Here is a 25,951-nt window from a genome sequence, read left to right as displayed (position 1 = left end):
ACAGAGCCCACAGCACACAAAGACTAAAAAGTTTACTATCCCACCCTTTACAGAAAAGCTCTGTCAACTCCTGCATGTACTATACCATGGTTTTTCTGCACAAGTATTGGTGACAATATGGATGAATCTTAAAAACACTATGCTAAGTGGAAGAAGCCAATCACAAAATACCACTTATCATGATTCCATTTATGGGAAAGGTCCAGAATAGGGGAATCCACACAGACATAAAGCAGATTGGTAGTCACCTGGGGCTGGGGGAGGGAGGAGTAAGGCTGCAGTGGGGTTAATAGCTAAAGGGTATGGGGTTTGTCTTGGAGGTGACAAAACTGATCTAAAAATCAAATGAGGTAATGGCTGCACATCTCTTATGAATAACTTTAAAACTATTTAATTGGACATTTTAAACAGGGGAACTGTTTGGTGTATGGATTTTTTTTTTTTTTTTTTGGTACCAGGGATGGAACTCAGGACCTTGAGCTTGGGAGGGAGGCGCCGGAACCACTGAGCTAAATCCCCGGCCCCGGATTTTTTTTCTTTTTGATGAAGACTGAACCAGGGCCTCATGCTAGGCAAGTGCTCCTCCAACTTCACTGGGGCTACATCCCCAGCCTGTGATGTACCTTAGACTCTATCTTAATAAAACTCTTCCCCAAAATGTTGGCCGATACCTGAGGTGGTGTGATTAATATCCACCTGTGCATCAGCTGGAGGCACCATGCAACCAGGGGCCTTGTCTGATTTTGCTCCTTGTTTTGCAGGAAGGCCCTCCTACCATGCTTTCTGTACTCTCTGAATTCAGGAAATATTTGCTGAGTGAATGGTTAACTAGCTGGGAGAGGAGGGGTGGAGCTTTGTTGTACACACACACACACACACACACACACAGAGATTTAGGTGCTCAGTTCATTAGGAAAATTCACGAGACACAATGAGGAATTCCACTTCAGGCCTCAGCATGTGAATCCAGCAAGTGCGTGTTGCCACAGGAGTGAGCCACACCCTGCATAAACACCTGTGACTTTCACACCCAGGCTTTTGTTTCCAGCCTGAGTGGAGCACAGCTCCAGGCTCTCTGAGTGAGCAAATGCGGTTATTCCTACCCATAGTGCGGACGAAATACTACAGCCGGGGTGCTGTTTGTTTCTCCTCCTGCTTGCCCTCTTCTGACTCGGCTGAGCACCTCTGAAATGAATAAATCTAGAAATGCCTCTATTTCTTTTCACATCTGTGTTACTCTTTACTACCTCTATCCACCACAGAAAACAGAATGCTTTCTTTGTGAAAATCAAGACTTGTGAGCCTGAACACCTTCTACTGGGCACAGCCCAAGACCTCTGAGCTCTGAGAGCAAAACAGCCAGACCAGAGAGCTGTGCTGTGATTACAGACCTGCAGTTCTCACGCTCGGGAACTCAGCAGATCACTCAGGGCTCAAGGGCAGGTTTCTGGGTCCCAACCCCCAGAGATCCTGACTCAGGGGATCGCACACCTTGCTTTGAGGAACATCTCTCTAAACAGACTTGGATTGATCACATATGTGACTGATTCTTGAGACAACAGATACAAGCAGGAAGGGCCAAGCAAAAACGGTGGTGCGATGAGAAACTCTTGAGATACCAATCTAATGTGGCTCAGTGTCCATCTACTAACCCCGCAGACATCCTAAGACACAGCTGGAGGGGCTCGAAGGCCTGCTGAAGAAGAACACGCCGGAATAAGGGAAACGCAGAGTAAGGACCCGTGACCTTTCACAAAGGCCTGTCAGTGATGGAAGGGAGTAGACACTGTACAGATGGGGAGAAAAACTGTCATTCCTAGAAGATGGAGGATTTTTATTTGGTCATTTAAGAAAAACATTTGTTGAGAGTCTACTGTCTTCTACAATAATGTGCTATGGATTTCACATCTGGTGGGGGAGAAATTCAAATCCAGGCGTGCCTGATTCAAAATCCATATTCTCTTCATTATAATGCAAAATCAGCTGAAATGTCAACCCTGGACCCCTGCCAGCTACCACGCCCCTCCTCTTCAACCCAAACTTCTTGAAAGAGCTGGGCACACCAGACATCTTCACCTCCCCCGCCACTCAATCCTCAGCTCTCTCTAAGCTGGGCTGCCAGATCCACTTGGTTCTGAGACTGCATGTAACCTCCCCAGGGCTGAACCCAGGAGATCCTCCTCAGTACCTGCTGATACCTTAGAACCTCTGAGGTTTCCTACCCTCTCCTTCTTGAAATACTCATCTTTGTTTTCCAGGACACCACATTCTCCTGGTTATCTCCCTCCTCGTCCTCCTTAGGACACCCCTTCTTAGGTTCTGCTAAGAACTGTTTTGATTTTCTTTTTTTTTGGTACCGGGGATCAACCTTGGGTCCTTGTGCTTGTAGCGGAACCACTGAGCAAAATCCTCGGCCCAAGAACTGTTTTGATTTTCTATCTCTAATGTTCTACCTGAACCCTTCTTCTCTTTTTCTAGATATTTTCATTTACTCTAATGGACTAAATTATTATATATACAGAGTCCACAAAAAAAAAATGTATACACACTTCAGGAAAAGAAAAATAGTATGATTTCTTTTTCAACAGATGGTGTTACCCTTGTATGGGGGACCCTAGAGGATGTTGTATATTGCAGAAAACCTACTACCCTGGCAGCCCGTAGAGAAGAAATTGAAAATGCATGTGAGTAGCAGGAGGAGGAGCCGTGTGCCCTGGCACTGAGCGGCCGCAGCCATGGCGTACACCTATCTTTTTAAGTATATTATCATCGGTGACACAGGTGTTGGTAAAGCATGTTTATTGCTACAGTTTACTGACAAGAGGTTTCAGCCAGTGCATGACCTCACTATTGGTGGAGTTCGGTGCTCAAATGATAACAATTGATGGAAAACACATTAAACTCCAGATTTGGGACACTGCCGGGCAAGAGTCCTTTCGTTCCATCACAAGATCATATTACAGAGGTGCTGCAGGGGCTTTACTAGTATATGATATTACAAGGAGAGATCCATTCAACCTCTTGACAACTTGGTTAGAGGATGCCCGCCAGCATTCCAATTCCAACATGGTCATTATGCTTATTGGAAATAAAAGTGATTTAGAATCTAGAAGAGAGGTAAAAAAAGAAGAAGGTGAAGCTTTTGCACGAGAACATGGACTTATCTTTGTGGAAACTTCTGCTAAGACTGCTTCCAATGTAGAAGAGGCATTTATTAATACAGCAAAAGAAATTTATGGAAAAATCCAAGGAGTCTTTGACATTAATAACGAGGCAAATGGCATTAAAATTGGCCCCCAGCATGCTGCTACTAATGCAACACATGCAGGCAATCAGGGAGGACAGCAGGCTGGGGAGGCTGCTGTTGAGTCTGTTTTGACTGTACAATGGCCCAAGCAGGGCTACTCACTTATGATTTCACCCTCTGCTCCTGCTCCACTGAGACATGAAGCTATTTGAAATGGCTTTGTGTCACAGAAGACTTTAATCCTTCAATTTCTTGTATAACTTTGAATAAATGGTTAATGTTCACTTAAAAAGATAAATTTTGGAGATTGTATTCATATCTATTTGCATTTGATTTCTACGTCAATTGATGTGATTATTTTTGTTAAATGTTGTCTTGTGCCCTTAACTACAAACTGAATTGTATTAAACACTACAAAGTCATCTTGAGTATTTTAAATCAGTTTGTGTAGTTAGGTTTCCCAAAACCTGTGGTTAACTAACGTTTAATATTACAGAACTGTCCTCAAAAAGTTTGTAAATTTTCAAGGCTATAAGGAAAAGCAGAAGGACTCTTTTAATTCTGTATTTATCATTTCTTTCTGTATATATAGTTTAATAACCTGCTTGGGTATAATTTGCCAAGCTTGAATTCTTTAATGCATTTGCATAAATTCTCTACTGTTTAGAGCTTAAAGCTACAGAAGCATTGTTAGGAATTGCTTGGACATTGAATTTTAAACTTTTTGACATTGTTAAACAAGCATGTTCATCTTTTCCTGTCACTAGTTCAAGAAAAATATGCTTAATGTATACTACTAAAGGCTATTTATGTATTAACCTGTTTTAATGCCAAAAGTTTGCTATTTGTCCACAGTTTCCTTAAGAACTCTTCAGAAAAGGATTTGTTTGCCTTAATGAATACTGTTGTGTAAAAACAGTATAATGAGTGGAAAGGGCAGAAGCAAGAAAACCCTACATCTAAGCTACTCCAAGAAGAATGAGTATCCACATTTAGATGGCACATTATGAGGACTTAATCTTTCCTTAAACACAATAATGTTTTTTTTCTTTTATTCACATGATTTCTAAGTGTATTTTTCATGCAGGACAGTTTCTCAACCTTGATGTACAGTGACTGTAAAATTTTTCTTTCAGTGGCAACGTATAATCTTTAAGATATGGTAAGCATCTTGTCTGTTTGGAAGGGGATCAGTAAATCTACTGGATGGAAAATCCTGTTAAAAAGTAGAAAAGCTTTAGTAATCTACACAGTGTGATGGTTTTATCCTTTTTTTCTTTTTCTCCCTTGGTCTATAATGAAATTGTTATAGCCGTGCAAAATAAAATCTTATGTATAAAAAAAAAAAAGAAAACGCATGTGCAGCAGTCTCAGTGACCAAGGTCACCCAAGCAGCAGTTGGCCGTACTAATAAATGTCTGGAAGCCAATGGCCACCACTTTGAGCACCTCTTGTAATTGTAGAAGCCAAAGATAACTTGTATTAATCTCATGATGTCTCAATAAATTTAGTATTAAAATATTTATACAAGTTTTTCCTTTTCCAGAGGTGTATACATTTTTTGGCAGATTTTGTGTGTGTGTGTGTATTATACTAATGACTCTCAAATCTTTCCATTCAGCCAGGCGGCTCTCTCTCCAGAGCCTTGTATCTATCTGATTTTCATCTACGTATCTCCACTTGGTTATTCCACAAATATCTCTGCAGAACTGAATCTGACCAAATCCCTCTTTGACCAGTTATTCTCCTGCATATTTTCTTCAATGACTGACTCCAACATCCATCCTTCCACCCAAGAACAAATCTGCATCATCTTTGATATCTTGCTTTCCCTGATTTGCCCACACCTAGTCAATCCAAAAATCCCTGGTGCTACTGTGCTTCTCTTAATGCCTATATCTCTCCATTTCCACTGTCGCCTCTAGGCCAGGTGAACCTAAATGGTCTCTCTGCCTCTGCTCATTATCATAAGACAATGCTCCACATGGCAGCCTGGGGGTTTTCTAAAACCAGCTTTGAAATGAGTCAAATGCTGCTCCATGATCTTAGAAAAGTTCAAACCCACATTCTCCCTGACACTGTGATCACTGGTCCCACCGAATACCTCATTCTTGATCAGATCAGCCTCATCTTCTGCCCTTCCATGAGCCTGGAGCACACTTCTCCCCCTTCCTGCTCATCTGCCAGCACCCTTTAGGAACCACTTCCTCGGGAGCCCTGATGCCCCAGCCTGGATTAGACAACCTCGCCCCATGGTTCCAGGGTACCAAGACCCCCCACACACAGCACACCTCACATTATACTGAGTGGCCTGTGCACCTGTGGGCCTAAGCCATGTTCAGCACAGCACACACCATGTACGCACCATGAGTTCAGCGCAGTTACACACAGCAGGCATACTGTGCTGCCAATGCATACATATGAGATCCAGCTGCTGCATAGGAGGCTGGACAGGAAGAGTGCGGGTTCAACTTAGCAAGACCCTGTCTCAAAATAAAATTGAATAGAGCTCAGCACTTCCTGGGTTCAATCCCCAGTATCACAAAACAAAGCATAAGCAAAACAAAACAAAAAACTGCTGATAATGAACAAGAAAACAAATGGTGCTCTAAGAATAAATTGAGCTATACTTAGAAAAGGAAGACATAACAAGTAATGGCCCCCATGACTCTGAGCTAAAAAAAACCCGAATTTCCCCTCACAGGCCTGATACCGTCTCTCTTTCCCTTTGAGCCAAAGTTCCTGAAAGCACTGATCACGTTACTACTCAGCGGACCGGGGATTTAGCTCAGTGGTTCCAGCGCCTGCCTTGGAAACGCAAGGTCCCGAGTTCAATCCCTGGTACCCCGCAAAAAAACACAAACCAAAACGTTACTACTCGGCATCTCCTCTTCCTGGCCGCCCATTCTCTCAACCCGCTCCAGCCTTAAAGGTGCTCAGTCTCAGCACACCCACCCTAACCTCTCTGAGTCAGCCTCGGGGGCACCTGCCCGCTCTCCACGCTTGGCTGTGCTTGGCTGTGCTTGGCTGTGCTGTACCTAAGCATGGCTGGCCACACCTCCTTCCTGAACCACGCGCCGGGGTTTCCACACCATCTTCATCCCTGGTTACTCCTTCTCTGTGTCCTTTCCTTGCTCCCCCTTTTCTGCTTGACCTCTAAACACTGAAAGATCCCAGAAGTCTGTTCTTGCTAAACACCCCACAGGTGACCCCACCCAAGCTGGTCCTGGTTGTAGATGTGAGTGTCCCAGCCACACAGCACTGGCTCCTGAATCTGCTTCGCCCTCACTCTGGACCCTTACGTCCCATACTGGAATTCTCCTTTTGGATAGCAAATAAGCGTCTCACACCTGTTAGGACAAAAATAAGCTTCTGACTTCCCCAAAACTTAACAATCTTGTCCATCACAATAAATTACATCAACTACTCAGGGGCTCAAGGCAGAAGTTCAGAAATTATTCCCGACTTCCCTTTGTACTCACCACACATAGCCCCCAATTCACAGATGTCCTAAAAATCCACAATTCTTCACCCTCCTGGTACTATGCTGGTGTAAACTACCATAGCACCTCACCAGAACTACCAGGAAAGCACAAAAGCATTCTAGCTGGCTCTCCTGCTTCTTCCTGACTCCATGCAACAGCTAGAGTGACCTGGATCAGGATACGCTTCTAATTAGAGCCTCCCAGCAGGTATAGCCCATGCGTATATTCCTGTTGCTCAGGAGGCTAAGACCCGATGCTCCCCTGAGCTGGGAGTTGAAGGCCTACCTGAGCAATACTGTGAGAGCTTATGTCAAAAAAAGGAAATCACAAAAATAAAAAGAAAGCCTTCCAAGGTGGGTATGGTGGCACATCCCTGACATCACAGTACTCTGGAAGGCTGGGGCAAGAGGACTGTAAGTTTGAGCCCAATATGGGCAACTTAGTGACTTAGCGAGATTCCATCTCAATATGAAAAATGAAAAATAAAAAAAGGCTAGGGATGTAGCTCAGTGTAAAAGCCCCATGTTCAATTCTAAAGAGAGGAGGAGAATGGGGAAGGAAGGAAGGAAGGAAGGAAGGAAGGAAGGAAGGAAGGAAGGAAGGAAGGAGGGAGGGAGGGAGGGAGGGAGGGAGGGAGGGAGGGATCCTTCCAATGGTTTCCATGGCACGCCTGACCTTAGAGCTGGCCATCCTGCCTGAGCCAGCTCTGCCTTTCTAACACCAGCTCAGGCTCCCTCTTGCCCACCTTGGCCCAGCCATGCTAGGTTTGAACAGTTGCCTAAGCCGGAGTGTTCCTACCTGCTTTCCGCAAGGCAGCTAGCTCCCTGTGCTGCCTCGCTCTGTCCCTCCACAGGGAGGTGTTCTCTGAACTAAAGAAGTCTCCAGACACCCTCACCGACCCCCATCTGAGCTTCTGCTCAGCACTAACAATGTGCTGATATTTTCCTTGATTAACTCTCCTTGCTTAACTTAAATAAGCACCGTGGACTCACGAAGCTTTAGGAAGTTGTTCACTTGGTACTTTCTTACCTGAAATAGTGCTCAATTTCCACAAGGTATGGTCTCAGGAATCATTTGCCTGGACTCATAAAAATCACAAATACGGTATGTGATAAAGTGGTAAATGTGAATTTATCTGTACTGTACTTTTGAAATACTTTGTTTTGAAAACATCAAAACCCGTGGAAGTTCTGTTAATAAAACATGTAGGTTGGGGCAGATAACAGAACTACACAGAATTAGTCCCCACTACTGAAAATCCTACTTAAGAAAAAGCTAACCATTCCAATGTTTTGGAAAGATCTTCAGTGTCACTCCAATTTGAGAAGCACTGTTTGTGTGCCGCACTTGACCCGGGTGCCCATCACCTTGTAACCGGACACCACCAGCACCACACAGAGTCCCCTGTCCAATCAAGGCAGAAAAACCAACTGTGACCAGCGTGGGGTGCTCCATGCCACAGACAGAGTAGTGGGTTTTCCTCCTGCCACTTTCTTCCTGTGCTCATTCAACACAGATCCTGACCCTCGATGGCCTGGAGAGATTATTCATCCAAATCTGATGTCTCTCCTCCAAACACACATTAAGAACTTCAAAGTAGTCTATTTCTCAGACAAATCTTTTTTTTTTTTTCTCCCTGGTACTGGGGATTGAACCCAGGGCCTTTGCACTGAGTTACACACCCCAGCCCTTTTTATATTTGAGACAGGGTCACACTAAATTGCTAAATTGCCCAAGCTGAGCTCAAACATTCAATCCTCCTGTCTCAGCCTTCCAGAGTGCTGGGATTACAGGCAACCACCATCACATGCAGCTCCAGGATGTTTTTATCTACCCCTTTCAAATGACTCTAAAAACACCTGGTGGTAGTGAACATTGGTTCTCAATATATCAAAAACAATACTGTAAATGTTGTTGCTTTTTAGCAAAACTCCCCTGAATGATTTAGAAAAAGAAAGTCATTCAGAGAAATTGTAATTATCAATGTTGAAATCAGATGAGGAAAATAGTGTCTTAAAAACAGAGCCAGGCATGCTGGTGCACGCCTATAATCCCAGCACTCAGGAAGCTGAGGCAGGAGGACGTGAGTTCAAGGCCAGCCTGGGCTACAAAGGGAATTCAAGCTAGCCTGAACTATGCAATAAGACTGTCTCAAAAAACAAAACAAAACAAGAGAGACACATTTAGAAAGACCTCCAAATTTCAGTGTTAAATCACACTAAACCCATCAAGTACTTATAAATTAATATGCTATATTAACTTTTTCCCATTTTCAATTTTATTTTTTCTAATTCACTACTTCAAGCTCTGAATAATTACATCCCCTACCCAACACATGCATACACAAAACCTCAGGGAAAAAAAAAAAAAAAAAAAAAAAATCTTGTATCTCCCCTGGGGCTAATTAAAAAGGACTTTCATTTCTATAAGGAATGAATGAGATCTTTGTTAACCCACTTTAACAGTACTCTAAATGACCCTGGATTTATCTTGCCCTAGTTTTCAAAATGTAACTGACCCAGAATAATGCAAGCTTATCTCCAAACTCTGGACAAAAACAGAATCAAAGTTCCGAGAAGCCAAAACTATGCACACAACCTAAGAAAAAAATGTTTTTTCTTGAAAAACACTGTATAGTGCAAACACCTCAGGAGCTCTTATTTCTTTCATTTAATCAGAATATGTTTAAGATTAGAAAGCTTTCTAATGCCAACGCAAACAATCTTCTAAGAAAATACAGAAGACAGTATTAACTACCATGATTACCAGGAGCATTCTGGAAGCATCTGTGTTGTTAACTACAATACTGGTAGTGAGTGAGAACTATAACTTGATTGTTTTCTCTGGATGTAACAATCATCCAACCAACCACAACAGCCCACAGAAACGATTTACTTTTATTTGTAATAACTAAGCAGACTGATCTGGTTAGGGAAGCAAAATGATTACCTTCCGATATGTGTCTTTTCCTTCCTCCTCATTCACCTTTTTTTTTTTGGTACTGGGGATCAAACTTGGGACCTTGGGCTTGCAAGGCAGGCAGCGGCACCACCAAGCTAAATCCCCAGCCTCATTCGCCATTTTCATCCAAGTTCCACACCAGGGACTTTGCCACAGAGGGATAAAAGTTCCACGAGGACACCTTTGATTTCTCCTGTTCCTCTTTCTAAATACTTCACAAGGTTTCATTCCCTCAGTGGGACAGATTTTCTCTGAGAAACATGGTTCTGGACATCACAGACACACCTCACCACTGCCTCCATCTACAGAAAGCCACACACCATCATGCAGCTGTTTGTTGAGGCCTAAAATATTCAAAAATTTCACTGCCAATGAAGATATGGGCATATCGTGCACAGGGTGCCTTGTACATACTTGGCGGATTAGTGAAACAATGATATCAAGGACAAGAGGAAACCCCAGGACTACTCAGGAATGAGTAGACCAGCTACACAGGACTACTCAGTCATGGGACAAAAACCCCAGGGAAGCTCGGGCCAAAGGGAGAGGAATACTTAACTCGCCTTGCAAAAATGTTATATAAATTAGTTTTTTTATTCTCATCTCCCTAAAATTGAAACATGAAAAGATAACCCAAGCAACATTCCCAGTCACATGTTGACTGAATGTGTATGATGGATATCAAAATTAGGAACATGAGTCTACAAAATTAAAGACTTCAACAGTTTCCATAAGCACAATCAGATATGCACTCCAGGCACATTCACCTCATGTCTACAGCAGAAACACACCTGACACGTCTGGAAGATGCTTGATCTATTTCCCTTGTACTCTGGACACCCAGAGTATTGCACATTGCTTGGCCCTCCACATTCACTGAATAAAGGTATAAAAAGGAAATATACCTCACTGTGATCCGTAACCTAACCCATGAAACGTGGATGCTTTTCCTTTAATAGAATTTTTTAAATTCACAGATAATATTATGTGTTTTTATCATGTACAATATGATGTTCTGAAGTACATATACATTGTAGAATGGATACACCTAGCTAATTAACAGATGATGTATCTCATATAGGCATCATTATAATTTTTGTGGTAAGAGCACCTAACATTCATTCTGCATCTTTCAAAAATATATTGGAGGGGACAGGGATTTAGCTCAGCGGTTCTGCCGCCTGCCTCGCAAGCGCAAGGACCCAAGTTCGATCCCCGGTACCAAAAAATAAAAATAAGAAAACCATAATCCCAGCACTCAGGAGGCTGAGGCAGATGGATTGCTGTGAGTTCAAGGCCACCCTGACTACATAGCAAGACCCTGTCTTGAAAAAAACACAAATAAATAAAAATTTAAAATAAGAAAGCCTCCCTAGGGCTGGGGATTTAGCTCAGTGGTTCTGCCGCCTGCCTTGCAAGCCGAAGGTCCCGAGTTTGATCCCCAGTACCAAAAGAAAAAAACGGGGAGAGAAAGCCTCCCTTCAGATGGAACTCAGTAAGTAATGACACTTGATGGAGTAATAATAGACCCACATTTCACTACTGAGCCCTACCAACTAATGATACCTACCCACAAGACATGGGGGGGATAATCTTATACAATATGTCATCTAGATGACAAGAGTACTAAATAAAATACATGAGCATTGTTTGAAATGACACAGTAGCCAGGCTGAGCATACTTTTCTACAGGTAGGTGTAGATGGTTAACCATTCATTAGCATGTTGGCGGGACAGCATGAAAGTGAACTCCTGGTGTGGTGACAAAGGTAACAAGAGTACGTGCTCCTTCCCAGTTCTGTGTCTAACTAAGGATCACAGCCTGCAGCTAGCTGCTGTTTTTCTAAGGCATTGGCCTATACCATGTCTGAAAACAAGATAATTTATATTAGTTACATAAGTTCTGTCCTCTATGATCAACAAACTGTGACATTTGCTAAAAATAAATAAATCTGAAGATACACTAAATTGCTACTGTTTTATCCCAAGCAGCTCAACTTCAAAGACGTAGAGATTCCCTGATTTTCCATATCCAATGGTAGCAAGGGCCTATGGAGTCTCACAACTTCACAGGTTTCATGTCTGCTGCACACCTCATGCTCACTGCTCTAACCCAGCCCCAGCGAACATTCCCCAACACCCAGACATTCGAAAGTGCTTCTTAACTGCTTTCTCCAACTCTACCTTCCTGCCCTTTCCGGCCTTCCCATGACTGAAAGTAAGATTACTCCCTAAAGCACAAATGACCACATACCTCTCATTCTCAAGATCCAACAGCTATGCACTGCCTACAAGAAAAATCCCAACCACTTTGGTTTAAATTAACTTCCCGAAGGCTCTCAATCCCAGGAACACTTCTGAAAGGATTCCTACGTTGGTCTCAAATTATACTGAATGGCAGAGAAAAGCTGTTCCAATTTTAAAATCCTGTGACACTTATACACCTCTACCTCTTGTTGCTTTCATAATTATATCTGTCCAATACTTCAAAAGATTATTCCCCAGATATATCTTTCCCACCTGAAGGGCTTAGCAGAGATTCTGCTGGATAAAATGTGCAGTAGGATAATAGGGAAGGAAACAATAAGAAACCCAAATGGAAAGATCTGAAGGATTTCCACACTGGACACCTTTCAACAGCCTGAATTTCCACATCTCAAATCTATTTAAAATCTGGATCACTCAGTGTGATTCAAAATGCCCTAATCTAAAATTCCATTTTTATATGAATCCACTCAAATTCATAAATACAATTCCTTTCTCTTCCTTTTCTTTTCAAGGAGGGGGTCTCACTATGTACTTCAGGCTGACTCTGAACCCACTATGTAGCCCAGACTGGCCTCCACCTCATGACGGTTCTCCTGCCTCAGTCTCTCTAGTACGTGCCACCAGGCCCATCCTTCCTTTCTCTTCCTAGCCAACCAAACATTTCAATGCTATTCTCTTCACCCAGACAAAGAAAGTATAAAAATATTTCTACAAAATGTACCTCAAAGCCAAGTACGGTGGCACATACCTGTTAATATCAGCCCTCTGGGAAACAAGATCAGGAGGATCACAAGTTTGACCCCAGCCGGGGCAACACAACAACTTAGAATGACCCTGTCTCAAAAATTTAAAATAAAGGGCTGGGGATTTAGCTCAGTGGTTCTGCCACCTGCCTTGCAAGCGGAGGGTCCCAAGTTCGATCCCCAGTACCAAAAAAAAAAAAAAAAAATTAAAAATAAAAAATGGATGGGAACATAGCTTAGTGCAAGGCTCTGGGTTTGATTTGTGGAGGCAGGGGGGTGTCTCACAATCCCTTCACAAAGATATTTTCTCAAAGATCACACAAAAAAATGAACAAAAATAAGTCAGTCCATCATTTATTGCCCTGCTCTATGAATTTCCTCAAAGTATGGCCTGATTTTCAGGCCTGATTCCCCCCGTCCCTGCACATGCAGGGTATATGTTTCCATAGAGTATCAAAGATGAATCACATTTCACTTTTCAATTCAGACATTTTAATCTTTCTTTTCTTGAATGTTTTTCTTCTCGGAGTTAGGGTATGATCACAATTTCCTCAACTTAGATAAAGTTTTGCTCAAATAAAATAGACTTTATGGGCTGAGGATTTAGCTCAGTGGTATCACTGCCTGCCCTGCAAGCTCAAGGTCCCAAGTTCAATCCCCAGTACCAAAAAAAAAAAAAATTAAAATAAACTTTATAATTTAATTAGGCCATTCTAAACTTTCTTATGAGCGGTGATACTCAGCCTCTCAAATTACATAAAACCTCCCTCCCTCCTCATGTTACTCCAAGGATCAGAAGCACATGTGAATTCTGTGAAATATAAACCTGCTTACACGCTGAACAAAGCCAAATACTTTTAAGACTATCTCCAATAGCCTTCAATTAAATAATAACAGATAATATTGTCTATCATTTTGTTGCCCAGGTAATGATCCTACCATGAACCCAAAGTTACCTTCACAAATATATATGAATGGGTGCCTTCTTTCCTTCCTCCCCCCTCTCTCCTGTATTTCTTCCTCAACTCAGACTAAAACTAACCATTACAAATCCACTCATGGAACTTAACCATGGAACTGGGTTTGTTTCACAAGAATGCTTTCATTCCACAGGCATGGGAATCCCTTGGTACCGTGGGTCTCTCTGAAGCGCTCCAGGTTAATGGGAACAGACTCAACCTCACAGTTCTGCTTTTCCACTTCTGCCCCACGGAGCCAGGTATCCAGCATCTCATCTTCTACCTACATCATGCAGGTGAATCGTTCAGACTGGCTGGTGCCTGGATATCACATGTCCCTTGCTAAATAGCCTACAATAGTGTCCCATTGAGAAGCAAATTCTATAACCTAGTTATAACTCAAAACATGCTATATGAAACGCGCATTTCTCAGTAATTTGGTAATTCTTTTAAGCAATTTAGAACCTGAGGTCACTTATGTTATCTAAAGATCTTCATCCATAGTTTAGGTATAAAAGTTTGCAATACAAATTAGAAAATATCCAAAGAACAAGGGTAAGATTTAATTGAGGCTCAGAAAATGGTGTCAGGGAAATTCCTCTTTCAAATTGTTCTTTGACAACTAGGATACATTACGTAAAGGTACAAGATCCCAATGATGAATGTAACTGCATTTTATACCTAAAATGTACCAATAAACTTAATGATAAATTTTTTTAAAAAGTAAATTGGATCATGTCTAAAATGGAAAATAATATGGAGTGATTAAAAATCAGACTTTGGAATCAAATTCTGTGATATGAAGGGCATTTTCTAATACATCAGGGGGCTTTTTGTAAAATAATATGCACATTATTTCTGTTGTATACATAGAAATAAGTTTGGAATTAAAAGTGCAATAATTGGGTCTGGGGATTAGCTCAGTGGTTCTGCCGACTGCCTCACAAGCAGAAGGACCCGAGTTTGATCCCCGGTACCAAATAAATAAATAAAAGTGCAATAATGGTAGTAATAATGTTAGTTTTTTGGTGTGATGATAGTAATGATACTTTTTCTTACCCTACTTTGTTTTTGTTTGTCTGCTTTGATGCATTATAATAAATGTGCTTTACTTCTGTAAAAAATTTTTTAAAATTTGTTCTTTAGGCCGGGGATTTAGGTCAGTGGTTCCAGAGCCTGCCTCGCAAGCGCAAGGTCCCAAGTTCGATCCCCGGTAGCAAAAACAAAAACAAACAAACAAAAAAATAAAGTAAAAATTGTTCTTTGAAGTGTGACAGAGAGGGTAGCAGTATACTAAAAAGAAAACTGTCCTCCAACTCAAAACCTAGCTGCTCACCAGCTGTGTGGCTCCAAGAAAGTCAATCAGTTTTCCTGAACCACACTTTCTGCATTCATCAAGGATACATCAATGATACAATGTGCTTCTGAGGAGAAGGGAGATAATGTATGCTGGAGTACCAGAAAGCTAGAGCATGATGTATAAGTCAGGAAGCTCCTGATAATACTACAAGTGCTCGAACAGGTATGAAGGAGAACAGAGGAGGCGGCGACTAGCTAAGCCTAACAGAGTAGAGTTTACAGAGGGGTGGAATCTGGTTGTCATTGGATGGGTGAAGGACGGGAGAAGGATGGGTCATCCATCTACTGGTGTTGGTGGAGGAGCTGGGGGTCTTCGGATGAGCACACATGGACCCACAGCAGAATGGGCTGGAACTCAGGGTGCCTAGCAGTGTGGTGAGAGATGAGAAAAGCAAGCGCCAGGTCACAAAGAGCCTGTGAGCTGCAGCAAGAGGCTCAGACCTCATCCCAGGTGTGGTGGGAAGCCACCGAGATGACTGCCAAACAAAACCCAGCAAAAACAAGACTTCCAGTTTGTAAGCTGTTCCTGTACGCCAAGAGGTTGCTACTCCAGCTGGGTCCTCCTGGAGGACGATTTAGAAAGAAAGATTTGGACTGTAAATACACAAAAGGAAGCTACAGTATGATGACGGAGTCCCTGCTCGGTGATAGGCACTGTGTGAGGTCTGCTGTGTTGTGTCACTGTCTGTCCCAAACCTGGCTTTGAAGGGACAGCATCACCTATGTTACACACACAAGGAAAGGGAGGGTTCCTAAGATAGAGCCTCTAGCCTAAATGCAAGGAATTACTAAGACGTAGAACCAGCTGTAGAGATTAGATTTGCTGAATATTTATTGTAGCCAAAACTTCAAAGAAAAATAGACACACTGATTTTTTTCACTTACGTGAAAATTCAACTACTTGTGAATATTGTATTTTTTAAATATACATAGTGAAAATTTTTTCTTAGGTTTCTTTTTTTTTTTTTGGTACAGGGGATCGAACTCGGGACCTTGCGCTTGCGAGGCAGGCACTGGAACCACTGAGCTAAATCCCCAGCCCCTAAGTATTTCTTAATACAAGTTGCAATATTTATTTTTATTTTATTTTATTTATTTTATTTTATTGGTACCGGGGATCAAACTCAGGTCTTTGCGCTTGTGCAGGAGGCGGCAAAACCACTGAGCTAAACCCCCAGCAATATTTATTTTTAAAACCCAGATATTATCCAGGCTAAGGGTTTCCATCTTAATCCCAAAGTCAAGCAGTTAATTATTCAAAACACATTTTTAATCAAAAAGAATCAGAAAGTCACTTTAAAATCTTTATCATGAGTCAAAAATCTATAGCTCCTAAGTAAGATCCTAAATGTTGCATAATACTGTCCTTTTAAGTAATCTAAAGAGACTACTTTAATAGACACAGTTTCACAAATATCTTCAAAGACCATAGCCTTATTTTCTCTACACTAGCTAACTTTTCTCAACTCCAAGATTTATTTTAGCAACACAGGTAGAAGAAAGTCTAGTGGCTAATAAATTTTCAAACTATAACACGAATATTGCTAAACTCCCTAAGAAACACTCAAAACAAAACAGATATTACTTACAGGTGTACATACATGATTCCTAGTCATTAAAATATCATTCCTTTATAATATTACAACTGTTCCTCCAGATTAGGGCAAAATACAGATGTGCAGTCAAGAGAGACATACAGAAAGATACAAAAGTGCAAACAGTGCCAAGCAAATCTGTTTGTAACTATTTAATTTTCCCCTGCAAATTCATATTCAGAAACTAGAGATAACAATTCCTTTCAGACATTTCTTACTTTCTTAGATGAGAGCACAGAGCAACTGAGATATTTAAAGAACGATATACTGAAAGATTTCTATAGTGGAAACACAGACCTATTTTGAAAACTGTACAAGAGGCAGAAACTGAGAGGACTGGCAAAGAGAGGAAGGTAGGCCTGCCACCATGCCTGTGTCTGTGGCCAGCCCCATCTTAATCACCTTGCAGTGAGATATGGAGATCGTCGATGCCCAAGGAAACCTGTCTGTCTTCAGCGGGAATCACAGGACCCGATGCCATGCTCTCGTCACTGTAGGTTATATCATGTCCATCTCAGATACAGAAGTCAACTGAAAAGGAAAAAGCATAAACGCACATTAGAGACTCCAGCTCTCCATTTCCATAAAGATGCATCGCCAGAAAAGAGCAGCAACCGAAAACTGCCCCCCCCACAAAATCTGGCTTTCTGGCCAGTGTTTCCTCAGATCTTGAAGAACAAAGTAACTACGCCTTCTTTTTGAATCATAATCAAGAGTTTTCCCTGTGACCTATTCATTTTGCCCTGTGACCTATGGAGCTGCGGGCAGGATGCCAAGGGAACAGGCACTGTGGATCCCATACTAGCTGTGAAAGCCAAGCCGAGCACTGAAGTTCAGCAGCTGGTCCAGAGGAAGTAAAGTATCTTAAGCGTTTCTGTAGACAAGAATTTTCTTTAAAACATTTTATTTAACTGAGTTCCTTTTCTGCTTTGTAACTGTTACCATTTACTGGAAATAATAAGAGCTGAGCCCACACAGCTTACAAAGTGAAACTTACAACAAATACAGTATATCAGAATATTCTGAGGAGCTATGTATTATACTACTTTCCCAAGGACTTAGTTTTCCACCTACCTACACATTCTCCCCCTAGCTCCACTTTGAGCTTTATTTTCCAGTGCTGGCTATGGAACCCTGGGCCTCATGCATGCCTTAGCATGTGCTCTCCCACTGAGCTACCCCTCTATCTAAACCCTTTACTTCAGAGTCCTAAGGAATCCTTTTGATAAAAACAATTCTTACTCCACAACTCATTTTGGGGGCGGGGGGTTGCTGGGATCAAACTCGAGACCTTGCACTTGCAAGGTAGGTGTGGCACCACTGAGCTAAATCCCCAGCCCCTGCACAACTCTGTAAAAGAACTGCTTCATTTGTGGGGCCCAGTAGTAATTTCTGGGGGCTCAAAGTAAAACGGTGCCTTCTCCCATAGACCTAACTAAATAACAGAATAAATCATAAATAAAATCTAAAGTACATGCAGGACTGGGGATGTAGCTCAGCAGTGGAGTGCTTGACTAGCATGCCCAAGGTCCTCGGTTCCAACATCAGCACCATCAGAAGAAAACAAAATAAAAATTTTAAATGCATGTACAGCTTTGTGATCAAGCAAGTATTACAAACAGAATCTATTGCTGGGGCTGAGGATGCAGCTCAGTGATAGAGCACTTGCCTAGCATGGAAGAGGCCCTGAGTTTGATCCCAACACTAAGCGCCCCCAGCAAAAAAAAAAAAAAAAGTCTGATAAAAAGTACACTGAGTGGGCCGGGGATTTAGCTCAGCTCAGTGGTCCTGCCACCTGCCTCGCAAGCGCAAGAACCCGAGTTTGATCCCCGGTACCAAAAAAAAAAAAAAAAAAAAAAAGGTACGCTGAGAGCGGCTGCCAAGTGCCATTCAAGAGAAAGGCAGGCTCATAAAAACATTAGAGTGTTCTCATCTACCTTATTCACCGAGTCTGGCACTGTGTGATTTCTGGTTCTTCCCCAAAGTCAAAATGGCCATGAAAGGGCTGAGGATTTAGCTCAGTGTGGCCGCCACCTGCCTTGCAAGCACAAGGTACCGAGTTTGACCTCCAGAAACACACACACACACACACACACACACGCACACACACACACACAAAATGGCCAAGAAAGATAAACGTTTTAAATCAATTCAAGACATCGAGGTAGCCATAAAGGCACTCACAAAAGAGGACTTCCAGAACTGCTTCAGAAAGTGGTAAGAACAGTGGGATAAGTGTGTTCAAAGTTGGGGAATATTTTGAGTGGGATTAATGGCAACATGTCTTTCACTGTAACAATTTTTTTTTTGGTACCGGGGATAGAACTCAGGACCTTGCACTTGTGAGGCAGGCGCAGTGCCACTGAGCTAAATCCCTGGCCCACAAACTTTTAATTTAAACATTCACTGTATTTTTTATCACATTTCATAAATGGGTGTGCACTGTAAAATTCTCTAGCTTTGCAATATACTAGAATTTTTTCATAATAAAATGTTCAAGGGAAAACTAGAAACTAAGTCTAAGGCCAAGAGCTAGATATAATCAATCATATTAAATATTAAACAGACTACTTTTTAAAATGCAAAGGATAAAAATCATTAAACAGCTCAAAAATTTTTCCATGCCTTCTTCCTCAATATTTTCCAAAGCCTTCCTCTTACTATCTCTTTCATGGATCAGTACTATTAATGATTTTATCTATCAAATAAATTTATTAATAATTAATTTGTTTACCCTCTGAATTAGGATGAATCAGAAGTAGCCTGTGGAGAGCACACAGCTCTAATGAGCTGACTCCTTCTCACCAAAGGAGAGGCTGTTTACCAGCCCACAGGCCCCGGCCGCCTGGTGACAGAGGTCCTCAGCCACTGTGTGACAGACCCAGTACCTCCCCGACCCTTCCCACTCCCTCGGGCTCCTAAGCCAGAAGACAAAAGTATGACTTCATTTTAATGGGTGAAAAACTGAATTTATTTCCTTGCTCCGTGGCAGGGCTATTTTTAAAAGCCATGGGGGGGGATAATAAAAATCATAGCAACACCTCATTAGCACTTACTCCATACAGGCACTGTTACAAGCAGTCTGCATATATAACTCTTCCTAACAACAGTGTGAGATAGGTTCTGTAGTTATCCCCATCATTACAATGAGCCACATGCTGGCCCTTTTAATTTTTTATTTTGAGACATCATGTCGCTGAGTTGCCCACCCTGGACTTGAACTTGCAGTCCTTCTGCCTCAGCCAGCCAGCATGCTGGGATTACAGCCATGCACCACCATGCTCAGTTACTGTCCCCCTCCTTGAAGAAACAAAACCAAGACATTATATACAGTTGTCTAAGGAAACACCGCTAATAAATGATGGAGCAGAGGTTTGAATCCAGGTGGTTTGGGCTTCAGAGTCTGTACTCTAAACCAGTGATGGCAAATCTTTCAGAGCTTTCAATGATGCAAACAGCCTGCTGTGGCATGTGTGCCACAGGTTTGTCACCACTGTTCTAAACCAAAGTGTGATAGACATCTGCTGTGTCATTTATCCTTTCTTTTACCCATCTACCTAACACGCTTTTATATGTAAATGTATATGCTTATATATATGTTTATATATAACAAACCTCATCTCAACGAATTAAATCTGAGAATGACAAATGAACACAGTAGTAAGCAAAATCCTCCAAGAGATGAACACAGGGGGTGCTGTGGTGCCACCACTTGAAGAGAGATGGATGTGGCCATCAGGAGTTGTAATGGACTGAATTCATATGACCTTCAAAATTCATGTTGAAATCCTCACCCCTAAAGAGTGGTGGTATTAGGAGGTGTGACCTTTGACAGGTGGAGCCATCATGAATGGGATCAGTACCCTTATAAAAGAGGCTGGAGAGAGACCTTCACCCTTCCACCATGTGAAGGTAGGGTGAAAAGACTTCTCTATGAGACATCACGGTGGGAGGCGGGGCAGCGGAACAAAGCTACTTAGTTCATGGCAGTTGGGAAGCACTTTCTTGTAGATGTTCCTGCTGTGGAGCCATGGACTGAATCCCCCAAACCATAAGCCAAACTAACCTTCCTCACCTTTATAGTGTGAACACGGAATACCGTGGCTCAGTGAGGGGAAAGCTGACTAATCCAAGGACTTTCTAAAAGGGCAAATGATCCTCAATGGTCAAGCAAGATAAGACTGAAAAAGTAACCATTACGTTTGGCTCCATGTCGATTTGCTTTTAAAAAAAAAATAGTTGGGCTGGGGATTTAGCTCAGTGGTGCCGCTGCCTGCCTGCCTCGCAAGCACAAGGTCCTGAGTTCGATCCCCGGTACCAAAAAAAAAAAGTTGACAGGAACAAATTCTATCCATAGCAAGGGTAGAAATCAGATTCTCTAGGGTTAAGAATGGTCTGCATTTAGATGGTAGAACCAGCAAACAGCTCTAGAGACCCTCAGCCTCATTTTTAAACCCCAGTGGCATACTTCCTCTTAACAACATGTTCTATGATACTGTTTTCCCATTGGTATCGCAATGACAATGCATGATTTACCCATTTACTCAGATCAGAAGTATGCTATATTACTATACTATAGGTTCTTTAAATTCTCTTAAATGTTACTTCAATTCACTTATCACTGTTTCAACTATGAAACTGTATCTTAAATGAATTGCAACAGCCTGCTAAGCGATATGCCTATGGGCACCCAGGGTCACAGTCATCCAGATTCCCCAGGATCATGTTCCTTCCCCAAGGAGAGAACAGGGACACTTCCTTGGATGGGAATAACACTGCTTCCTTGCCCTGTTCCAGTAACAGTGACCACAATCATGCAATGAACCCAAGGTTTAGAATCAAAATAAGAGACCATTATTAAAAGTGAATGATAATTTTCTTCGGGAATCTAACAAAAGGCTGGGTAAAGAATTAACATAGAGCTGGGGATTTAGCTCAGTGGTGCCATGCCTGCCTCACAAGCACAAGGTCCTGAGTTCGATCCCCAGTACCGCAAAAAAAAAAAAAAAAGAAAAGAAAAAGAATTAACGTAGTGGCATTAAAGCTTCTAAGTGCAAATGGAATAATGTGGAATTGTGTTTTAAAAATTAATGCTAAATTAATATGTATGCTTTTATAAAAGGTATAATCTTTTTTGAAACAACGGTTGTTTGCATACGCAATATATCTTAATACGTCTGTGGTATCTATGAAACCTCAAAACACTAGTGAATTTCCCTTTTCAAAAGGAAATTTGGCATTTACTTTAGGTTATTATAGTGACACTGTTTTCAACTAAAAAATGAAATCTGAATATAGATTATTTCCAGTGAATGAGATCTTGGGTGACATTTGCTTTCTTCTATTTGCTTATCTACATTTTAAAAGGGCAAATATATATATCTTCTGCAATTAAAAATTGCACTTTAATAAAACACTAATGAAGTAGAAAATAAGGTACAGTATTGTGTCGTTCCGGACCAGTTCTTTAGGCCGTACACTATAGAACCTGTACACCTACAAAAATTCTGAGTTTATCAAAAATTCCTAGAAAATATTTCCAAAGGCCTTTTTTGGTAATTCAATGGGTCTTTCATTTTCTCATCTGTTGTAGTCAGGGTCTGCAAGGGAATAGATTTAATACAGGACACATTTATAGGATCATTTTATAATATTCACCCAAAAAGTCAAATGCAGAGGAGTGCAAGAGATGTGTCCACACACTAGAGACCCAATGAATCCACCCAAGGACCTGGATCCCACGGCAATGTCCTGCAGAAGTCCAGCTGAAGGCCTAGAGCCCAAGGTAGTGTCCTCCATGAATACAGCCAGAGGCCTAGAGCCCATAGCAATGTCCCATGCAAATCCTTATCAAGGATCTGGACTGGGAAGGCCCAAAGGCCAGTGGTAGAAACTACAAAGCCTGGGCCGGTGGGCTGAAGGGTCTGTGCCACCAGGCTGAGGGATCTGCACTGGAGCTAGGAAGCATGCGACCCTCAAGGCAAAGGCCAGAGTTCCCCTGTTGAGAACAGCAGCCATCCCCGCGACAGCAAGGACCCAAGCTCTTCTGACAATGAAAACAGCTGAGTTTTTATCAGGAAAACCAGCCCTGCCAAGCTTCATATAAACTTCCCCTCCGGTTCTCTTTTTATGCCATTGACAATCCTCAGGTGGGTCTTCCACGCCCAAAACCACACTGACTCAGTTCAGCTGGGCATTCCAAGTTGACCATTAGTTAATCCACCACATCATTCTTAGTTTGTTAACAATCCCTGCCAGTCTATTGGCATGGAAAAAAAATCACAGAATGAGAAAGAGGTAGCTACTCTGTCTTGAAAGGTTGATCACAAGGAATACCATAGCAGGGCTGGCAAGTACTTCACTTATTTCTGTAACAGTAACTTAAATGCCAGCATTTTCCCTGGGGTGCCTCCTTCGGACTTTTTTTTTATTCACCACCTGCTCCATATTAATTGAGGTCTTCTCAGGCATTCTGAAGAATCCCCCAGCTATCCTAGCAACTGACTGTTGTTAACTCTGATCTGCTAATAGCTGGCGGAAGCAAGCTGGTGACCACAGTGGCAGTGAGTTTCTTCATCTTCTTCCCATTAACTTTCCCTAACTCCATTATTCATCCTATAACTGCAAATTCCCAGACCAGGTGATTTTTAAGGTCCACCAGGAAACTCCTCCTAAGCACTGTACAGGATTCTTATCACGCCCACCACAAAACAGAATGATCAACGCCACCAATCATTACTTCCGGAAAACAAGTTTGTCCCAAGTTCTCAGGTTATGATGCTGCTGCACTTGCAATCTCACAAGGAAACAATGTCGCTCACAGCCAATGCCACCTGTGCCGTGCATGATAAGAGCATCCTGAGGGAATGTGCCGCTTCCCTTGCAGCCTTCCACTGGCCTTGACCAACCCCAGATGCACTGAGCTGCAGCCAACACTGCTGCAGAGTGGGAACAATGCTCTTCTTGTAGGGCGTTGTTGGAACTCAATGATAAAGTACATGAGACCAAAAACTACAGAAACTAACATTTATTCAGTGCTCACACTAGACTACATGAACAATGGTTATTACACCCTGGAAAACAAACTTGGATTTTTAGAGTGTGCCTGTGCTGGAAATTAAAACCAGTAATCATCATCAACAGTAAAAAGTAAAAGCTAAGAAGCTGGGGATGAAGCTCAGTGGTAGAGCACTTACCTAGCATAAGCCAGGTCCTGGATTCAACCCCAGAACCAGAAAAAAAAAGAAATTAAAAGCTAGTCATAGCACTAAAACAGAGTTTTTTTAAAAAGCCCAAAGTGGGCCGGGGATTTAGCTCAGTAGCACAGTGGCTCAGTGGCAAGTGTGAGGTCCTGAGTTCGATGCCCAGTACCAAAAAACAAATAAAAAACCGCAAAGCTACAAAATCTGATACGGGAAATCAGCACAGATCCCACAAATGCTATATGATTGGCCCCACTTACTTGAACCTTAAAATACTTCTAAGTTAAAATTCACAGAAACAAAATTCATAGAATGGTGGCTGCCAAGGGCTGGGAGAAGTGGAAATGGGAGTTCACTATTTTAATTAACTTTTAATTGTTCTGACAGGAGGAGAGTCAGTTTTCAAAGATAAAAAGACTTCTGGAGGTGGATGGTAGTTGGGGAAGCTTACGGAAGTTCAAGGTGTGTAATGCCACTGAATGGAAGACTCTAAAATAGCTAAAGTAGTAAATTTTATCATAAGTGTATTTTATCACATATTTTTTAAAATTCTGAGACAGTGGGCCAGGGATTTAGCTCAGTGGCACAGCGCCTGCCTTGCAAGTGCAATGTCCTGAGTTCCATCCCCGGTACAAAAAAAAAAAAAAAAAAATTCTGAGAAAGTCTTTCAATCTCTATCTATCTAAAGTATGAATCGAGTATCAAGGTAGAGAAAGTGCTGGGGATTTAGCTCAGTGGCACTATGTCTGCCTCACAAGCGCAAGGTCCTGAGTTTGATTTCCGATACTGGAAAAAAAAAAAAAGAGTCATTTCCTGGCATGTAAGCCTCCCAAAAATGTTATGTCTGGGGCATTCTCTCTGAAAAAGCTACTAGAGGGGCTGCCCCAAGGAGGTAAGAGAGTAGGACCAGGGGTAGCTCATCGGGAGAGCACTTGACCAGCAGGCGCCCTGGGTTTGATCCCCAGCACCACCAAACAAATAAGTAAAACTAAAAAGAGAAAAAGGAATTATTCTGACAAAATAGGAAAGACTAAAAATGAGAAAAAGAGGGACTGGGTATTGAACACAGGACCCTAAAGGGGCCTTCCCAGAACGAGTCAGGCAGCAGAGGAAAGAGAGGAAAGGGGAGCAGAAGGGGGCTCTGGGCAAGGTCTGGGGAGGAGGAGATGGAAAGGACGGAGTGGGGACGGGAACACGGAACAGGACAGGCGCGACAAAGGCATCTCTGGGGGGCCGGAGGACGGCTCAGTGCAAGCTCTTCAGGAAAGAAGTTGGAAGGCTGGCGGCTGTGGTTGGGGCTTGTATACGGTGTCAAAGGATTTTGGAGACGGAGGAAATCCTGGCGCGATTCTTCCAATCCATCATAAGGCTCAGAACTACTTCCTTTCCTTTCCTTCGCTTTCCTTTTCCCTTTCCCTTTCATTCCCCTTTCCCTTCCCTTTCTTTTCTCTTTTCTTCTCTTCTCCTTGGTAATGGGAATTAAACCCAGGGCCTTCACAATGAACTACATCCTTAGTCCTTTTCTTAATTTTTTGAGATGGGGTCTCGCTAAGTTACTGAGATGCCCTGACTGGGCTGGAACTTGTCATCCTCCTGCCTCAGCCTCCCAGAATGCTAGGATCACAGGCAATGCTCAGCCACACCCGGCTTCAGAACCTGTTAAAATGCATCCTCCCATCCATTCCAAGAAGACTGCGAGGTTTGCAAAACAGGCTTGCCATTCTTCAGGGCAGAAATGCTGAGACCTTTCAAAGGAGAGAAGAATGAAGGGAACTCTCATCAGATGACCTCATTTTTCTCAGGAAAAGAAGTGGGGTCATCTCCTGGGAAAGGGGAGCAAGGGCAGGGTGGGTGCTTTCAGAATGAGCAGTGCCCAGGGCAGGCCACAGTCCACAGCAGGAGCAGCACGAAACCAGAGACGCACACAAGGATCGGAAGGGCGGTTGATGCCAGAGCCCAGGGCAGCACTGGCTCTGAATGGACCAGAGAACAGCATTCTGGGCCTACAGTTTGCCCCAGAGCACTCGGCACAGACTGTCTTATATCTGCATGAGGCTCAAATAGGAGCAGCAGCTGTTGGTGATTTAGTAAATGTGGCAACGACCATGTGCTCTAAAAGCATGCACGTATAC

The 25,951-nt window shown here is 42.4% G+C and overlaps 1 protein-coding gene and 1 pseudogene across 7 annotated transcripts in view; one reads left to right on the top strand and one right to left on the bottom strand.

Moving 5' to 3' along the window:
• The window catches only part of Syne2 (spectrin repeat containing nuclear envelope protein 2), a 335,155-nt gene that overhangs the window by 270,731 nt on the left and 38,473 nt on the right, over window positions 1-25,951 (bottom strand). For all 6 annotated transcript variants that reach the window (XM_013067744.3, XM_021247771.2, XM_087195248.1 and 3 more), the window contains exon 2: window positions 17,020-17,148. In XM_013067744.3, the coding sequence (XP_012923198.2) occupies window positions 17,020-17,098 (79 nt within the window). In that variant the 5' untranslated portion in view covers window positions 17,099-17,148. The remainder of the gene's footprint in view (window positions 1-17,019; window positions 17,149-25,951) is intronic.
• On the top strand, window positions 2,681-4,601 carry LOC106007735 (ras-related protein Rab-2A pseudogene; annotated as a pseudogene). The gene has a single exon (XR_015444996.1). The product of XR_015444996.1 is annotated as a ras-related protein Rab-2A pseudogene (transcript).

Source organism: Heterocephalus glaber, unplaced genomic scaffold (genome assembly GCF_053883595.1).
Source record: "Heterocephalus glaber isolate CG9 unplaced genomic scaffold, H.glaber_assembly_v1.0 deba00001608, whole genome shotgun sequence".
NCBI classification, from domain to species: Eukaryota; Metazoa; Chordata; class Mammalia; order Rodentia; family Bathyergidae; genus Heterocephalus; species Heterocephalus glaber.
The sequence above is the reverse complement of the archived record's forward strand: the minus strand, read 5'-3'. Positions and strand labels throughout refer to the sequence as shown.